Source organism: Oryctolagus cuniculus, chromosome 10 (assembly GCF_964237555.1).
Source record: "Oryctolagus cuniculus chromosome 10, mOryCun1.1, whole genome shotgun sequence".
NCBI classification, from domain to species: domain Eukaryota; kingdom Metazoa; phylum Chordata; class Mammalia; order Lagomorpha; family Leporidae; genus Oryctolagus; species Oryctolagus cuniculus.
This window is the reverse complement of record NC_091441.1, coordinates 28096207-28112425: the sequence shown is the minus strand read 5'-3', so window position 1 is coordinate 28112425 and position 16219 is coordinate 28096207. Positions and strand designations below refer to the sequence as shown.

General features: G+C 56.7%; 1 protein-coding gene across 4 annotated transcripts in view; it reads right to left on the bottom strand.

Annotated features, from left to right (window-relative positions):
* The window catches only part of MYO5B (myosin VB), a 324299-nt gene that overhangs the window by 102251 nt on the left and 205829 nt on the right, over positions 1–16219 (bottom strand). For all 4 annotated transcript variants that reach the window (XM_070050187.1, XM_070050184.1, XM_070050188.1 and 1 more), the window contains exons 11-14: positions 8608–8689; positions 7939–8079; positions 3088–3210; positions 2366–2449 (exon numbers count right to left, since the gene is read on the bottom strand). In XM_070050187.1, coding sequence (XP_069906288.1) covers positions 2366–2449; positions 3088–3210; positions 7939–8079; positions 8608–8689 — 430 coding nt within the window. The remainder of the gene's footprint in view (positions 1–2365; positions 2450–3087; positions 3211–7938; positions 8080–8607; positions 8690–16219) is intronic.

Here is a 16219-nt window from a genome sequence, read left to right as displayed (position 1 = left end):
CCTTGGCTGCTTAAAAAAAATTAGCAGGCAAGGGGGAAATCTAAAATTGTGGTGTGTGGGTAAGGGAGAGATGAAGGGAGTTGGCAGTCTCTACTGAGCAGGTCACAGATCCACGCTGCCCTACAATTTAATGTCTACAGACCTCTTGGCGGGCATCACCGACTGAACCATCAGTTCTACGTCTAAGACTTATCTAGTGCTCAGCGCAGTGAGCAAGGGCAGGGACAAGGTGCACTCATGGCCACATTGCTGCAGAGGCCACGCCAAGGAAAGCTATGTGGCACTGTGGAGTGCTGGCCACGACGGGACAGTGAGCCCAGCATCAGACAACCCTGGACACATGCTGTGCTTATGTCCACCTTAAAAAGCTGAGGCAATACACTTGCACGTGCAGAATAGGAATTCATGGTGAGATGGGGCAGGGGCGGGACACAGCACGTCTATCTCTATCCTCCCAATCATTGACTGGGCATGGTGGTGATCGTGGGATCCCCAACGTCCTTCCATTCTTCTTCACAGCACAGCACCTCCTTCCTAACCTTCACATTCCACTTGTAACTGGACCGTTGGTCCCAAGGGGTTAACGACGCACACAAACTGATCCGTGACGCAGGGGACAGAAGTCCAGCTCTGCTGGGCACCAGTGTGAGAGCTTCTCAGCCACGCCCCTTTCAGGTCCCTGGCAGGGCTGGGAGACAAACCACAGTGGAAGCACCTGGCTTTCTCTCCTGTGTGCTCCCACCGACAGGAGACACTCAGACCACGAGACCCGGCCGCCCTGGACCACTGTGGGACAGACAGGATGCTGCAGGCTCTAAGCCACTGAGAAGGATAATGAGGGTGTGCTCCCGGTACCCAAGCCTCTGCTTCTGCTCTGGCCCTGCGGCGTCCGGCTCCTCACTCCCTGCCCCATCCCAGTTATGGAAAAACCACCTTAACCAGCATGGAGCAGACGCCTACACCTGGGCGGACGGGGACCCGAGTGGTTCATCCCACCTCAACCCCCAACCTGGCGTGCACATTCACCCCAGCAGACCTTGCTCAGGGCCCACGGATCTCCTGACGTTCCAGAAACGGAGACACGACCGTGGACAGGGGTCTCCCCGACTCCAACCCGCTCTGCATTCCCAGCCCCAGGCTCATGTGACCCCTCTGCCAGGTGGACCTTCTCCGTCCTGTCCTCTCGCCCCTGCAGTGTTCATCCGGGGCTCATCACAAAGAGACATTCATCTTCGGCTTCTGTGTTGTCGGGCCCCCGGGTGCTCCAAGTCCCCTCCTGGGTTTCCTCTGAGGGGCTGAGCCGGGGCAGTGTCACGCCCATGTGGGCCCTTGGAACACGTCTGGTGGCTCAGCCCCCTGCCCTGCCTCTCCTTGCACAGTTACCTGTGTCTATCTGCACATGCGTCGCCCAGTGGAGTATAAGCGGCTGGAGAGCAGACTGCTTGGCTCGCTTCTCTGCGAACACGAGTGGGCTCAGCGCAGTGTTCCCCAAGGCGGGTGCTTAATAATCAGGGGGCTGGATCAACTGCTAGCGCAGAATGAACATGACACGCACTATCTTTCTGCTACGAGCAGAAAACAAATTCTGGAGACAACAGAGTTCCAAGTCCAAGAGCCCTTCGGCTCCTAGCTCTGTTCTATTGATTTTTTTTTTTTTTTTTTGACAGGCAGAGTGGACAGTGAGAGACAGAGAGAAAGGTCTTCCTTTGCCATTGGTTCACCCTCCAATGGCCGCCGCGGCTGGCGTGCTGCAGCCGGCGCACTGCGCTAATCTGATGGCAGGAGCCAGGTGCTTCTCCTGGTCTCCCATGGGGTGCAGGGCCCAAGCACTTGGGCCATCCTCCACTGCACTCCCGGGCCACAGCAGAGAGCTGGCCTGGAAGAGGGGCAACGGGACAGAATCCGGCGCCCTGACCGGGACTAGAACCCGGTGTGCCGGCACCGCAAGGCGGGGGATTACCCTAGTGAGCCGCGGCGCCGGCCATCTATTGATCTTTAACCATCTGTTTGTGGAGAGATTCATATGAAGGAGCTCAAATAATTTCAGACCAGCAGGCAGGGGTCGGAGGACCGGTGACTTAAGGGACCACTGCCACACGCACTGTGGCCTCTGTCACCTCTCTTGCCCTTGTAAGTCCCTCTTCTTAGCAGGTGTTTGTCCCCGACCCCTACACACCCTGCCTCCCTCCCCACCTTGGACCAGCTGCAAACGTTTCCAGACTTCAAGAACCAACAGCCTCCTTCACCTCTACACCGCCCAGCATCTCTGCCTCCCACCTCCCGGGCGAGGCCAACACAGGCTGCCCCTGGCCCTGCTCCAGCTGCAGAGGCCCCGGCCCCGCCCCCCGGCCCCACCACGCTTTACCTTGCTGGCCCTCAGGATGCTGATCTGCTCTTCATACACCGTGTCCCGGTTTTTCTCCAGGAAACCGTCTGAAAGGTACTCCACCTGGGGACGTGGGAAAACCCGAGTCATGACCACGCCAGCCTCACCATCTTCTTCCTGCTGTTTCCTGGGGACCCGAGCCGCTGCACTCAGCACGCAGGGTTTGCTGCCACAGCTGTGTGTGCACAGGAAACCCACAGGTGTTTCCATTTACAATGCGCAAACCTAGTACGTGGTCAGGATTCACAGAGAGGGAGCCGAGGACCAGTGTTTGGAGAGGGCGTGCCCTTAGGCCACGCCCAGACCCACTGGATGGGGATCTACGTGCTGATAAGACCCTAGGTGACACATGCGCATCCCAGCTGAGAAGCTCAGCCTAGTGCACCACCAGAAACCCACTTAGGAAAATCCACATGGGCAACCGGGAAAGAGGCCACCTACAGAGACTGGACACCTGCTCCATGGGGGAAGCCCAGACAGCCGGTGCTGCCCGCACCTTCCCGGCTCCACCAGGGCAGGCTCAGGCTGTTCTACACCCTGCTGTGTTTCCAGGAGAGAGGTGCTCCGAAGCCCTGGGTGAGCAGGTGACGAGGCAATGCCAGCAGCCTCTGCAAGGTGAGGCCACGAGGGAACCTATGTGGGACCTCAGGCCTGAAGCCCCCGCCTGCGTGGCGGTGCAGAGCCAGCGGAGCCCGAGCTACCTTATCTGCAAAGTGCACCACGATGAAGGCTGTGTTGGACATGCGCGGCTTCTGGAAGTGCTGGCTGCCCGAGTGCCGGTCGTAGAGCTTCTGCGCCCAGTTCTGGTCAGTGCCTTTGGGGACCTGCGGGCCACAGAACGGGGCAGGGCACGTTGTGAAGAAAAGGAGGCAGAGCGGCGCAGCAGAGCGGCGGAGCGCATCAGCGAGCTGGCTCTGCGGGTGGACTCGGCTCTCAAATCGCGGCCTTACCTGGACGGTATAAAGCATGACTTTGCATGGATGTTCAGGGTCCGGCACAGCAGGCCTCGACCCACCACCCGTGGGCTGCACCTGCGGGGACCTGTGCCGAGTCTACAGAACCCACCGGCGGCAACAGCGAAAGTGTGGAGAAGACCAGGAGGAGGGAGGCCGAGATCACAGCAGCAGCCATGCCCAGGACCACCTGAAGACGCTTCCTCCAGGCAGCCGGACTGCGACTTCAGCATCCTGGACACGCTTCTGCCTGGTGGACACCTGCTGCAGCACGTCCCCTCACCCCTGAGCTCACCGAAAGACCAGGAACGCCCCCTTCCTGACCTGCCCTGCCTTGCACTGTCTTCCTGGGCGGCTCACACTTTCCCACGTCACTCACTGGTTCGGGGCCGACTGTGTCTTATTGGCTCCCTCCCTCAAGGACTGTAGGATTGGGTTCTGGCCATGCATTGGGTGCTAAGTAGCCAATGAACCACCCCCACCCAGCACCAGCCTCAGCCTAGCCCTACATTCAAATTCAGACTGGGAAGTTGCAGTGTGTTAGCCCCTTTTAATATCTTCATGGATGGCTTCAAAAAGTAAAAGAGCAACCTGCTTCATAGAAAACATAATACACGAGTCACGACCCCCGCCATTCAGACCATCGGGGAGGCCAGGAGGCTGTTTCTTGTGTGGGGCAGACAAGATGTATTTCATTCAGCATCTTCTATATATACAGTTTTATATTTATCTCTAAGCACCCTGGGTGCAGAGTTGCTGGGTCTAGGGGAAGGAGCCGTCAGCCTGGCAGGGCCTTCAGGGACCAGGAGCACCAGGAGGAGACGCCCCACCCGGGCAGATGCCGAGATGGCTAAAAGGAAATGACCATGCCATGAAAATAGAAACCCTGGACCGAGAGATGGCCCCCAAATCTGACGCGTTTCACGATTCAGACGGCCGTGAGCTGATGAAGCAGAGGCGACCAACAGTCCCAGTGCTGTGTGCCCAGGTTCCTAACAGTGAGCTGCCTCTCTTGCTCTCCTCCATTGCAGTCGGCGCCTGGCCTGGCCTGGCCTGGCCTGGCCTGGGACAACCACACAGCCAATAGGAGAGGACTGGGGAGGCCCCAAAGCCAGCTCTCCCACCTCTGCCCCTCCGCCTGTCCTTCTGGGCCACTGCCACCAATGACCACCTCCCTGGTGGCTCACTCTCACCACCTCCTTCCACCCCGTGTCTCTGCAGCTCCCAGCTGCCTCCTGAAACCTACCAACACCTGTGGACCCAAAGCCAGCTGGAGGGGCACCTGCCGTCCACTCCTCCATCACAGGACCCTGCTGCCCTGACGGTGCCTGGGGTGAGCAGCTCCCTCTTGCCCACCCGGTGGCCCGCAGTGCTGCGCCCAGGCCTCTGCTTCTCTACCCACACCCAGCACAGAAGCCACCCCCCCCCCCTTCCTCACACATCCACTCATCTCCCCCGCTCTGAGTTTCCTGTAACATGGGGTCTCTGCCAGCGAGGCAAGCCAGGTTTCACTCCGGGAAATCCACTGGATGAGTTAAGACGCTGTTCCCGGATCTAAGCTGGGAGGAGACGCTGACAGCTGCCAAACCTCACCTCAGGGCTTCCGACCTCAGCAGCCCGCCCTGTGCCCACTCCTCCTCTCCCTGTTCTCAGCACAGCCTGTCCTGGCCCAGCAGGTGCCTCCCCCACCCCCGCAGGGAAACGGACAATGGCGAGCAGAGAATCTGCCATCTGCTCACACATGCAGAGGTGCACCTGCCACCCACAGCTGTCCCACCTACCCACACCCCTCCTGGCCCACAACCCTCCTAGCCCAGCCTCCTCCAGGAAGGCAGTCACACCAGCCACTTCCACTGCCTCGCCTCATCTCTCCCTCAAGCTGCCAAAGTTGGACCTCTGCCCTCACCTCTCCCCAGGGATCCGCTCTGCTTGTGGGCTGGTTGAGGCCTTTCTCCCTCACCTCTCTCATCACCTCCTGCCTGCACTGCCTCTCTACTCCAGGCTTCTCCACCATCTCATACCCGATCCCCTCTCCCCGGGGCTCCACACTGCCTCCCCCACCCAGCCCTCAGAGCGAGGGTGGGGAAGGTCCAGCCTAGTCACTGGGTGAAGCCCCACCAAGGCAACCATAGTGGGACCTGAAATTCAAGAAACCTACAGCAGGCTGACGTCTATGTTGCTGATTTTGTACGGCCCACAAATGCCGTTATAAATACCCAACAGCCTTGGCAGAAGGCAGGCTCCCCAGCCCTGCTTCACAGGGGAGCCCAGCGCCCGCCCAGGGCGGCTCGGCCTCGCATTCCGATGCAACACCTTTCAACCTCATCTGCCCCTACAGGGGCTCCAGATTCATCGGGCCATTTCAAGTTCCCCAGGTGCAGCATCTGGCCCAGGACAGCCCCTCTGCCCACCCCACCACACCGGCATCCCCCGGGGGCGCCCCCTAGGGCACACTCTCCTGCCCAGTGCTTCTACCTCCTCACTCAGCCTCCCTGGGACCCCAGCGCTTGCCTGAGCCCAGCAAACTTTTAAACTTTCAAAAAGGGCCCAGACATTTGAAAAGTCTGATTTTTTGTAGTATAATTTCTATACATTAAGTGTACTGCTCAATTGGCTTTGACCAATGGAGAACACCTGCTGGCTAGAAATCCTGGTTGTGGGGCCGGTGCAGTGGCACTGTGGGTTGGGCAGCAGCCCACGCTGGCAGTAGTCAAACTTTACTACATATATGGAAATTGTGACTCAGGTTCTCGCTTTAGAATTCCTTTACCAGCATAATCATGCATACATGCAGATCTAGGCACAAAAGAATTCCACGGAACATTGTTTTTAATAACCAGAAAAAAGGAGAAACACCCAAAAATATAGAGCAGCCAGTTGCTGGACCAGCTGCTCCACTTCCGACCCAGCTCCTCGCTGACGTGCCTGGGAAAGTAGTGGATGACGGCACCCACGTGGGAGACTTGGATGGAGTTCCTGGCTCCTGGCTTCAGCTTAACCCAGCCACAATCGTAGCAGCCATTTGGGGTGAGAACCAGCAGATGGAAGATCTCTGTCCATCTACCTTTCAAGTAAATAAACTTTTTTTTCCCCAAAAATCCCTGTTACTGGACACTGTATCAGATTACATTGAACTATCCTGCATTCCCTGAGCAATTAAATCCAGTACAAGAAGCTTCAACATTGCTGACTTTTCTCTTATGCCCTAATTTGAGGTTCATCCAGTCTCCCCTGCCACACATGGGACCTCTGCCCCCAGAGAGCGGGGTGTGTGGCATCCACAGTCCTCCCCTGTCCCCAGTTCTCCTGGCAGGAAGCCCGCGTTCAGCACAGCCTTCTCAGGAAGCTTGGGAGGGGCCAGAACCCAGTGGCTGCCAGCAGGTGGCTCACCAGGCCCCTTCTCTCCAGGCCTGAGGGCCAGCTCTGTGCTGCTGTGCCTAGGCTGTGGCCCATGTCCCGGCCCTGCCCACAGCCCTGCCCAGGCCGGGCTCCTCCCATCAACCCCGTCACTCTTCTCCCTCTCTGGCCAGCAGGGAGACCCTCCAGAGGGTCTTCCCCTTGAGATGAGATGCACTCACCGGAGCGTGACACATCTTTAGCGTTTGGCAGGAGTCTGAAATACAGTTTTATCTACCCCTAGCTTCTCCGGAGTCAAACAGGTCCCACGGGGGATTCCCCAGGCAGTGTGTGCGCAGAAGGAAGATGGAGAACAGGAGAGGCCCAGGCCGGGGGTTGGGAAGGTGACCTTCCTAACTGGTGAGCATGGTTTGCCCAGTGGGCTCCCTGCCGCCCCTCTCCTGCCGCCACCTGTCCTCAGCCCAGCCCGGCTCCGGGCTTTCACTGCGGAGTTCCGTGTGCTGTCTTCTGTTGTTACTAACCTTTCCATCTTCCAAAGCAATAAAACTAACAGAATCCTGCTCCCAAACCATCAAGACACACTCAGCCCTTTGAAGGCAAGTTGTGGGATAGCAGAAAGCAAAAGAAACTCAACGGAATTCTTCCCTCTCAACACCAACCATCCGGGAGGAACTGGTATATAAACTGATATATACTTGCCACCTTATCCATCGACCCCCAGATCCAACCCCCATCAACTCAGAGCAGGAAACTAGGAGTCAGGGAACTGATTAAAACCGAGACCCCTCCATTATACATTCCCAATGGTGCCAGCGATTCAGCACTCTCTCCCTGTTACACCAGGCCGAGGCCATGGAAAGCCAGGAAGGAGAAACCCACAGACGTCCCCTACTCTGAGCCAGGCAGCTCCAGCACTCACAAGCCACCCGATCCCGGGCCCTGGAGTCTTCACTGTCTGGGGACACGTGCCTCGATGCTGGGCTCCTTCTCGTGGCACCCAGGGCATTTGGGACACCAACCCCATGCCACCATCACACCCACACTATCCAATTTTGGCCTAAAGGGGAGCAATGCCTGCTGAGGCACCAAATGGACACCAATACTTCTTCTAGCACACTAAAGGCCAATCACGGGCGAGACTCCAGCTCTGACCTCTCCCAAGCTCCCTCGGGCCCACATCCCAAGCCTAGAGGTGACACACTGGGGGACGTGTCATCACCATGACGACAGCACCCGTTTTACCTTACACTCTTCATCCAGCAGGTCCAGGATGCCCAGCTTAGCTTCTATGAGGTCAATGCAGGGTTGGTTATCATAAAAATCGATCAGGGTCCAAGGGATCTGCTCCTTCATGTACTCTTCCTGCTCCAGTTTGAACACATGCTGGGATGAGCAGGAAAAGGCAGAGGTGAGGGGACGGCAGGCCCAGTGGAACGCTCGCCTCTCCTGAGCTGCGAGTCCTGGGTCCTGACGGATGGCAGCTCAGGTGCCAGAAGAGGTTCAGGCGCGGTCACAGCCGTGATGGCAGAGGACCAAAGCTCTGTTAGTTGCATTCCCATTCCTCCACGATCCCTCCCCCGGACGTTCCAGTAGCCACTGGCGCTGCTGTGCCCCAGCCAATCACAGCTGCTGCAAACGGCAAGCGACCTGCAGCTGCTTCAACGCCTTAGCGGCCCAGGCGCAGAGGAGCAGGGATCAAAACCAAGGGGGAGGGGATCGCCCACCCTTCCCCACGTAGCTGCTCAGATCTTAGACCTCACGAACAGTACAGAGTGCCTTCGCGGCACCACCAGAAAACCAAGGACAGGCTAGCTAACCTCAGGGGAAAGAGAAGCGACCCGAGCCATCCCTCCCGGAAGAGAGCAAGGTCTCCCCCATCCCAGTCGCCCTGGGGCTGCAAACCCAGCCTACCGAGTTGAACTGTTGCTGGAGCTTCTCATTTGCATAGTTGATACAAAACTGCTCAAAGCTGTTCACCTCAAAGGTCTCAAACCTGCAGGACGGAAAGAGAAGAAGCCGGAGGTGAGAGGCATCTGCTTTTACCGGAGGAGCCACTGGACTTCACCAAGGCCACCCTCACCCTCTACTCCGGCCGGCTCTAGTCCAATCACGGCTGCCAAATCCCCTTCCCTGCCTCCGTGCTCAGAGTCCACGGCAGACGGCCCATCTGGTTAGGAACCTTCCATTGCATGTCTATCTCTGTAGCTAGGACGAGTGCTGGCAGCAAGGAGGCTCGGGCGGAGCACACACAGGAAAGAGAAAGTCAGCAATGAATCTCGGACGTGTCCATCACCTTCTCGGTCGCTTGCCTCTCCAGGACTTTACGTTTTGGAAAGGAGAGTTATTTGCAGAATCTTACCTCCTATCTTTAACTGTCCATGGCAAACAGGTCCCATCCCCATTGATCTTAACATCGGCCTCACCAACCACTGCCAGGGTCAGGGCTGTGGTCGCAGATGCGTGAACTGCAAAGGGGCCCAGGGGAGGCGACCAGTGGCCCCGAGTTCCAGGAACTCAGCTGCTCCTTCAACAGCCTGTGGTGCCCTCTCCCGGGTCACACAGAGGTGCTCCAGGGGTGGGTGGATGCCCCCTAGACTGGCACCATTTGGCCTATGCCTCATTCAAGGAACTGGTTCTTCCAGGTTTTAAAGTCGCTATTGGTACTGTGACAAATATCAGAAATACATCTTTGAATTCATGCCTGTCCTTGGGCTGCTTCCCTAGGAGGAGAATCACCAGGCCAAAGAGCTTCACAAACGGACTCCCAGGAAGGTGGAACTTACATGGGTGCCACGCCCCCGCCTCCCCACCCGTGAAAGGCTCTGGCTTCCCCGAGACTGGTGCAACGGTTTTGTGGCGATCATCGTTGAGCTTAGAGTTTACACCCTGAGAAAAGCACCACCTTTCGGTGCCCATTCCCGCGCATTCCTGACAATGTCTTCCGGCACGTGGTGCAGATGCAGGCAGGGTACTTTACAGGAAAACTCTTCCATGACCAGGAAAACCCCCGCCCCCAGCCCCCCCGATGTGCCACTCAGGCCAGCACCCCCATACCAGCCCTCGCTGGGAGCGTTAGCTAGCATATGACACGGCTCTCTGGCCAGCAGCGTCTATTAGCTTTTAAAGACCTTTGGTTACTTGGGACAAATGTCTTGGTTTGAATTTTAATTCCCTTGATCATTAACAGAGGTCAACAGCTTTCTGTCTGAACGAGTGATCTGTGTCGCTCCCCCTCTTCGTGGAGGAACGACACAGGACCCTGCGCTGTTCTTTCGTCTGCTCGGCCCTCCCCGGGTTTGCTGCTGGTTCTTCCCGGGTTGGCTACTATCCCTTCCACCTCCGTGGAAGGGCAGTTCCCCCTGGCCACATTCCCCACTTCCGCAGGGGAGCGGCACACCGCCGGCCGGCTCTCTGGGGGGCTGCACAGGTGTTCCTTCAGCTAGATGTTCCCCTTAGATGTTCCCCATAGATGTTCCTCGTGCATGCCGTCTCTCTCCTCCTTTATAGTCCTCCTCCGCCAATCCTAACTCGGCTGCCCACACGCCGAGTACGCTGCTCTCCTCCAATCAGGAGCAAGTCCTACAGTTTATTAGTTGAACTGGAGGCAGCTGTGCGGAAGCTGTTTACTTCTCTCCCAGCGCCATATTGTGGGAGAGCAGATGCATAGAATAAGTCTTAATTCCAGTAACTCAGTCCAGTCCGGGCTGCTCCCCACAGATCCCCCTTTCTTTTTATTTTTTGGCGTTGATACGCGCCTGTCTTCGGTGTCCCGCGGCACACACTCTGCTCTACTTGCTAGAGTTGCCACAGGCTCTTACAAGTCCTATCAATCAGGCAAACCGAATCCGGGTCCTCTCTTCGCCATGTTGTGAGGAGGTTTTTAGGCGCTGATGCGTGCCTGTGTTCGGTGACCTGCGGCTCATACTCTGGTCGAGCCGCCTGCTGGCGCTTACCGCCTTAATTAGGCAGACCGAATCCAAGCCTCCTAATTGTTGTATTGTGGGGGAAGCCTTACTGATGTTAATTCGTGCCTGTCTTCGGTGACCTGCGGTGCATAAGCTGCTAGCCGCCGCAGGTGCTCATCGTGCTCATCGCCTCACTTAATCAGGCAGACCGAATCCAAGCTCTCACATTGCAGTGTTGTAGGGAGGCCTTTCTATTTCTCTATTTCTCTATCTCCGGGCATTCCTATTTCTCCCATTTTACTTCTGTCTGCCAACATTCCCATTTCTCTCACTCCACTTCCAAACTTCTGTTTCTCTTATCCCTGCGGCTTCCCGGCGCCTCGCCCTGCCGGCAGCTTCACGGCTCCGCGCAGCTTCCCGGTGCCTCGCCCCACCCCGAGGCTGCTTCTCGGCGCCTCGCCGGCTCTGAGCCGCTTCAGCCTCTCTCATCTGCGCGGCTCGGCTTTGCGCGGCTTGGCTTCGCGCGCTCCGCGGTCTCCACGCCCTTCGCGTCTGCACCACGGCCTCGCGCCAGCCCCGTTCCCTATCTACTTGTGCCCCGCACGCTCTCTCTGCGCACGGCAGCCTCCGCGAGTCACACAGCGTAGCTTACGTGTCCGCCACTAGCATTCAATCTAAGTTCCCCGGGCTAGCCTGGCGAATTCAACCCAGCATACGTCTCCGCCCCACGATCTGGCTTCCCGTCCTTTGCTCCCCGGGCTAATCAGACGGATCCCAATCTGGCTTACGTTTCAGCTTCTGGTTTCAACTTTTCGCCCCCTATTCCCGGGCTAACTTGAGAATCCCAAAGTGGCTTTCGTATCCGCCTCGGCCTGCCCCCCGCGGCTTCAATTTCCCTAACATTTTTCTCTACCCGGTATGTTTCCCCAAGCTTTCCTCCAACAATACTCCTCCCTCATTTCTCCTGGCCTCTCCCCACAGTCCGCATCTGAGTCTGTTTGTTCTAGCTTTCACTTTCGCTTTCGACCTTAGAGATTTCTCCCAGCTTCCCCCCGTAGTCCGTATCTGAGTCTATGCCTAGGCTTTCAATAGCTTCTTCCGGCACCTTTTTCGTCCGGCTTTTCCCTAGGCTGTTTGCTAGTCTCTCTCTCCGGTATTTTCCCTAGGCTGTTTGCTAGTCTCTCTCTCCGATATTTTCCCAGTTCTTCCCGTTTCTTCCCTCCTAAGTTTCATATCCGTCCTAAGTTTCCTATCCGAGTCACGGCACCATTATGTCGCTCCCCCTCTTCGTGGAGGAACGACACAGGACCCTGAGCTGTTCTTTCGTCTGCTCGGCCCTCCCCGGGTTTGCTGCTGGTTCTTCCCGGGTTGGCTACTATCCCTTCCACCTCCGTGGAAGGGCAGTTCCCCCTGGCCACATTCCCCACTTCCGCAGGGGAGCGGCACACCGCCGGCCGGCTCTCTGGGGGGCTGCACAGGTGTTCCTTCAGCTAGATGTTCCCCTTAGATGTTCCCCATAGATGTTCCTCGTGCATGCCGTCTCTCTCCTACTTTATAGTCCTCCTCCGCCAATCCTAACTCGGCTGCCCACACGCCGAGTACGCTGCTCTCCTCCAATCAGGAGCAAGTCCTACAGTTTATTAGCTGAACTGGAGGCAGCTGTGCGGAAGCTGTTTACTTCTCTCCCAGCGCCATATTGTGGGAGAGCAGATGCATAGAATAAGTCTTAATTCCAGTAACTCAGTCCAGTCCGGGCTGCTCCCCACAATCTGTACCTTGTGAACTGCCGGAGAGCCTTGCTACGCTGTTGGGTTTTAATGTTTAAAACAGACTCATTTGAACACTCATGCTTTAGAATGTCAACACTGGCATTCGCTGTTCCCGACCGCTGCAGGGGACAGGGTGGGGAGGCAGCAGCCGCGGACAGCAGTGCAGGTGCCAGGGACACTGCCAGGAGTGCATTTTTTTTTAAAATAAATCTTATTTTATTTGACAGAGTTAGTGAAAGAGAAAGAGAAAGATCTTCCTTCCGTTGGTTCACCCCCCAAATGGCCCCTACGGCTGGTGCGCTGCGCCGATCCGAAGCCAGGAGCCAGGCGCTTCCTCCTGGTCTCCCATGCGGGTGCAGGGCCCAAGTACTTGGGCCATCCTCCACTGCACTCCCGGGCCACAGCAGAGCACTGGACTGGAAGAGGGGCAATTGGGTCTAGAACCGGCACCCATATGGGATGCCAGCGCTGCAGGCGGAGGATTAACCAAGTGAGCCATGGCACCAGCCCCAGGAGCACGTCTTCTAAACCACGCCATGGGGTTTGGGGTGCACCAGGGAGCAACAAGGAGATTCTGAAGGGTTTAAAGTAAGAAATGACAATTTTCAACTAAGAGACAGGCAGGAGAAAAACTGATTTGGGGGAAAGTGTGCGAGAGCACAGGCAGGAAGCCAAGCAACGCCACGACATGGAGTAGGAAGCCCCTCTCACCCCCCGCCCCAGGACCTGGCTTAGACTGGGGGTGGCCGAGTGGACAGGTTCTGAAGACACTGAAGGAGATGGGGGCAAGGGAACTGCAAATGACCACTGGGAAATGCAGGCAGGAAACATACAACTGCCCGGATGGGGGTGTCGCTCTCTGTCTCCATCGTAAACACCGGCAGAGTGGGGCCCACCTTGTACACAAAGCACTAAGGGCCGACGAGGGGCAGACACTGGTGAGCAGTGCCGTTGTCTCACCCACAGCACAGGAGGGACTAGACAGCAGTTCTCCTAACGAATGCCTACGGAGCGCTAAGGTCCAGGTGCTCTGTGAGTTCTCACTGAATGGCCACACCCACCGAGAGGGACTGTCGGTGACTAACCCAACCCCACAGCTGAACAAATGGAGGTCCAGGGATGAAGTAACACGTGCGAGGTCAGAGACGCGATGGGCGGGAGAGAGGACAGTGAACCCAGAGGGCCCGATTTCTAGGACCACAGTCTTAACCCAGAGACAACAGTTCCATAAGAAAGATGAAGTGGGGGCTGGCACTGTGGTGCAGCAGGTTAAGCTCTGCCTGTGGTGCCAGTATCGTGTCCTGGCTGCTCCTCTTCTGATCCAGCTCTCTGCTATGCCCTGGGAAAGCAGTACAAGATAGCCCAAGTGCTTGGGCCCCTGTACCACGTGGGAGACCCAGAGGAGGCTCCTGGCTCTGGATCGGCGCAGCTCTGGCCATTATGGCCATCTCGGGAGTGAACCAGCAGATGGAAGACCCCCCCCTTCCCTCCCCCCCCCCCCTGCTTCTCCCTCCATCTGTAGCTCTGCCTCTCAAACAAATAAAATACATCTTAAAAAAAAAAAAAGAAGAAATGACTCGGGGGCTGTGGACAAGGAGGGTGACTTCCTGAAGGAGGGGGCATCTGAGCACACAGAGCCTGGGGCTGAGCAGCACAGGCTTCGTCCAGCCTTCACCACCTTCATGGCTCTCCTTCCCCATCTTCAACACAGACCTGTGGATTTTATCTGCGTGACATCGGCTGCCATGGTGGCCCTCCCAAGCAGACAGCGCCCCCTGGTGAGGGCTGGAAGTGCTGCAGAGACAGCTCCCTACGCAGGGGGCCACCCAAAAACAGATGCATCAGACACGCAACAGGGCCACACCCACCTCCTCACCCAGGTGTAAGGCATGGGGAAGTGGGGAGATCACCTTGAGATCAAAGGACCCAACTCATGAAAGCACAGCCTTGGGCCATGCCCGCACGGCAGAAATCACTCTAGGCTAATAACACAGGATCAAAGATGCGAAGTCCACGCTGGGGTGCAGGGAGCCAGCCCGGCGAGGGCAGGCATGGCGTGTGCCACCACGCAGTCCCTGGGGGATGGTGGTGCCACAGCCTGAGCGAACTCACTCAGACCCTCACCCCTCCCTCTTCCCACCCCAAGAAAGGTTGCTGACACAGCCAAGCCCAGAGGAAATTTAATTAACAAAACCCAGAAGGAAGATGAAAGAGCTACCCCAGCAAGCGGCCAGATAATAGCAGCGGGCGAAGATTTAAATACATCCTGCTTGTCATACTTTAAAGGTTTATACTGGTAGCACTCCACAAAGAACATTCTCATTAATTTGAGATAGCCTGAAATTAGCTCATAATTTCCCTATTTCTAAGATATCATCTGCTAACAATTCCTGTGCCATCGAGCGTAATTACGGTAGTGCCGCAGGGCCAGGGACGAACAAGGGTCTCGGGTCTAAGACGCCCGACCTCAGAAAGCCAGCTGGGGAGACAGGGCAGCTCTGCTTCACAAGGGAATTATCTTTGTAGTGATTCTTCCCATCAACAGCGAGGACTTCAGAGAATCAACACAAAGGATCGATTTATAGTTCATCACATAAAAACGTCACCAAGAAATTTATATACCAGGGGGAATCGGATTTCTCGTGTGAAGTCAATGCGTGGGCCATCTGGACCGGAACCCCTGGGTGAGAGGAAGGTCAGAGCATGGGGAAGACACAGAGCTGAGACCCAGCATCTGCACCTGGGCCCTCAAGGTTCCTTCTCACTCCCTGGCACTGTCAGGCCCACAGATGCCTCCAGAATAAAGCAGTGCGCGTCAGAAAGTGAAACTGCAATAAACAGGAGCCTACCACTGACTCTGAGTTAATTATTAACCTCAGCTCTAGGGCCTGGACAGAGACCAGAGAGGCAGGGAGAGGCTTCCAAGGTTGGGAAACAGCACTGGCCTGGGGTGGGGGTGGGGGTGTCAAAGGCCCTGGAATCTCTGAGCAAGGACTGGTCTGTCCAGTTCCCGAAGATACTCTCTAGCAGTCTACCTTCGGTAGAATCAAAGGACACAAGGACACGCGACACAGGTTAGCCAAAAAGGAGAGCTGCTAGGGAGGCTTATTATTAAAAAAAGAGATGAGGAATTCCTAGGGAAGCCTTTGGAAGCACAGTGGTTGTGCACAGGGCTCAGGGAAGGGACACAAACCTCTTTTCAAGGTCTCCTTGCACCCTGAAAAGCCATGAGCTCTCGCAGAGGCATCTCGGGGCCTGTTGGAGAGGACGACCCTCTGATCTTATTAACAGCCATGGGACGCTGGCTGCACCTGCCAGTGGCAGAGCTTAAATTCTGCTCAAGCGCTTTGCCCGGTGCCTAGAAGTCCCATCCTACCCCCAACCCCCACGCTGCTCCAGGCCCCTGGCTTTGGCCTGGCTCAGCCCTGGCCATTGCAGCCATTTAGGCAGTGAACCAGTGGATGTAAGACCTCTCTGTCTCCCCCTCCCCCACCTCTGTAACTCTACATTTCAAATGAATCTAAAAAAAAAAAAAAAAAAAAAAAAAGCAGCACACAGAAGAATCCAGTTCCCGACAGGCCCCAGGGCCTGCCTCAGAACCACCTTGGAGGCCTGCGCTGAGCCGGGAGGGAGGCTGGGACCCCGAGGCAAGCCCAGCAGCTTCAGGTGACCCTTCAGGTCTGAGAACACAGAGGCCAGTCACACATGCCCAGCCCAGAGACCACATGACCGAGGACCTTCTGGGCTGCTCAGGCCTGGGCTACAGGGTAAGCACAATCACCCTCCATTCGCTGCAATCTTTCCACACGGGTCAGAGGAGCCGGGTGATTCTCTGAATAACTATACTGG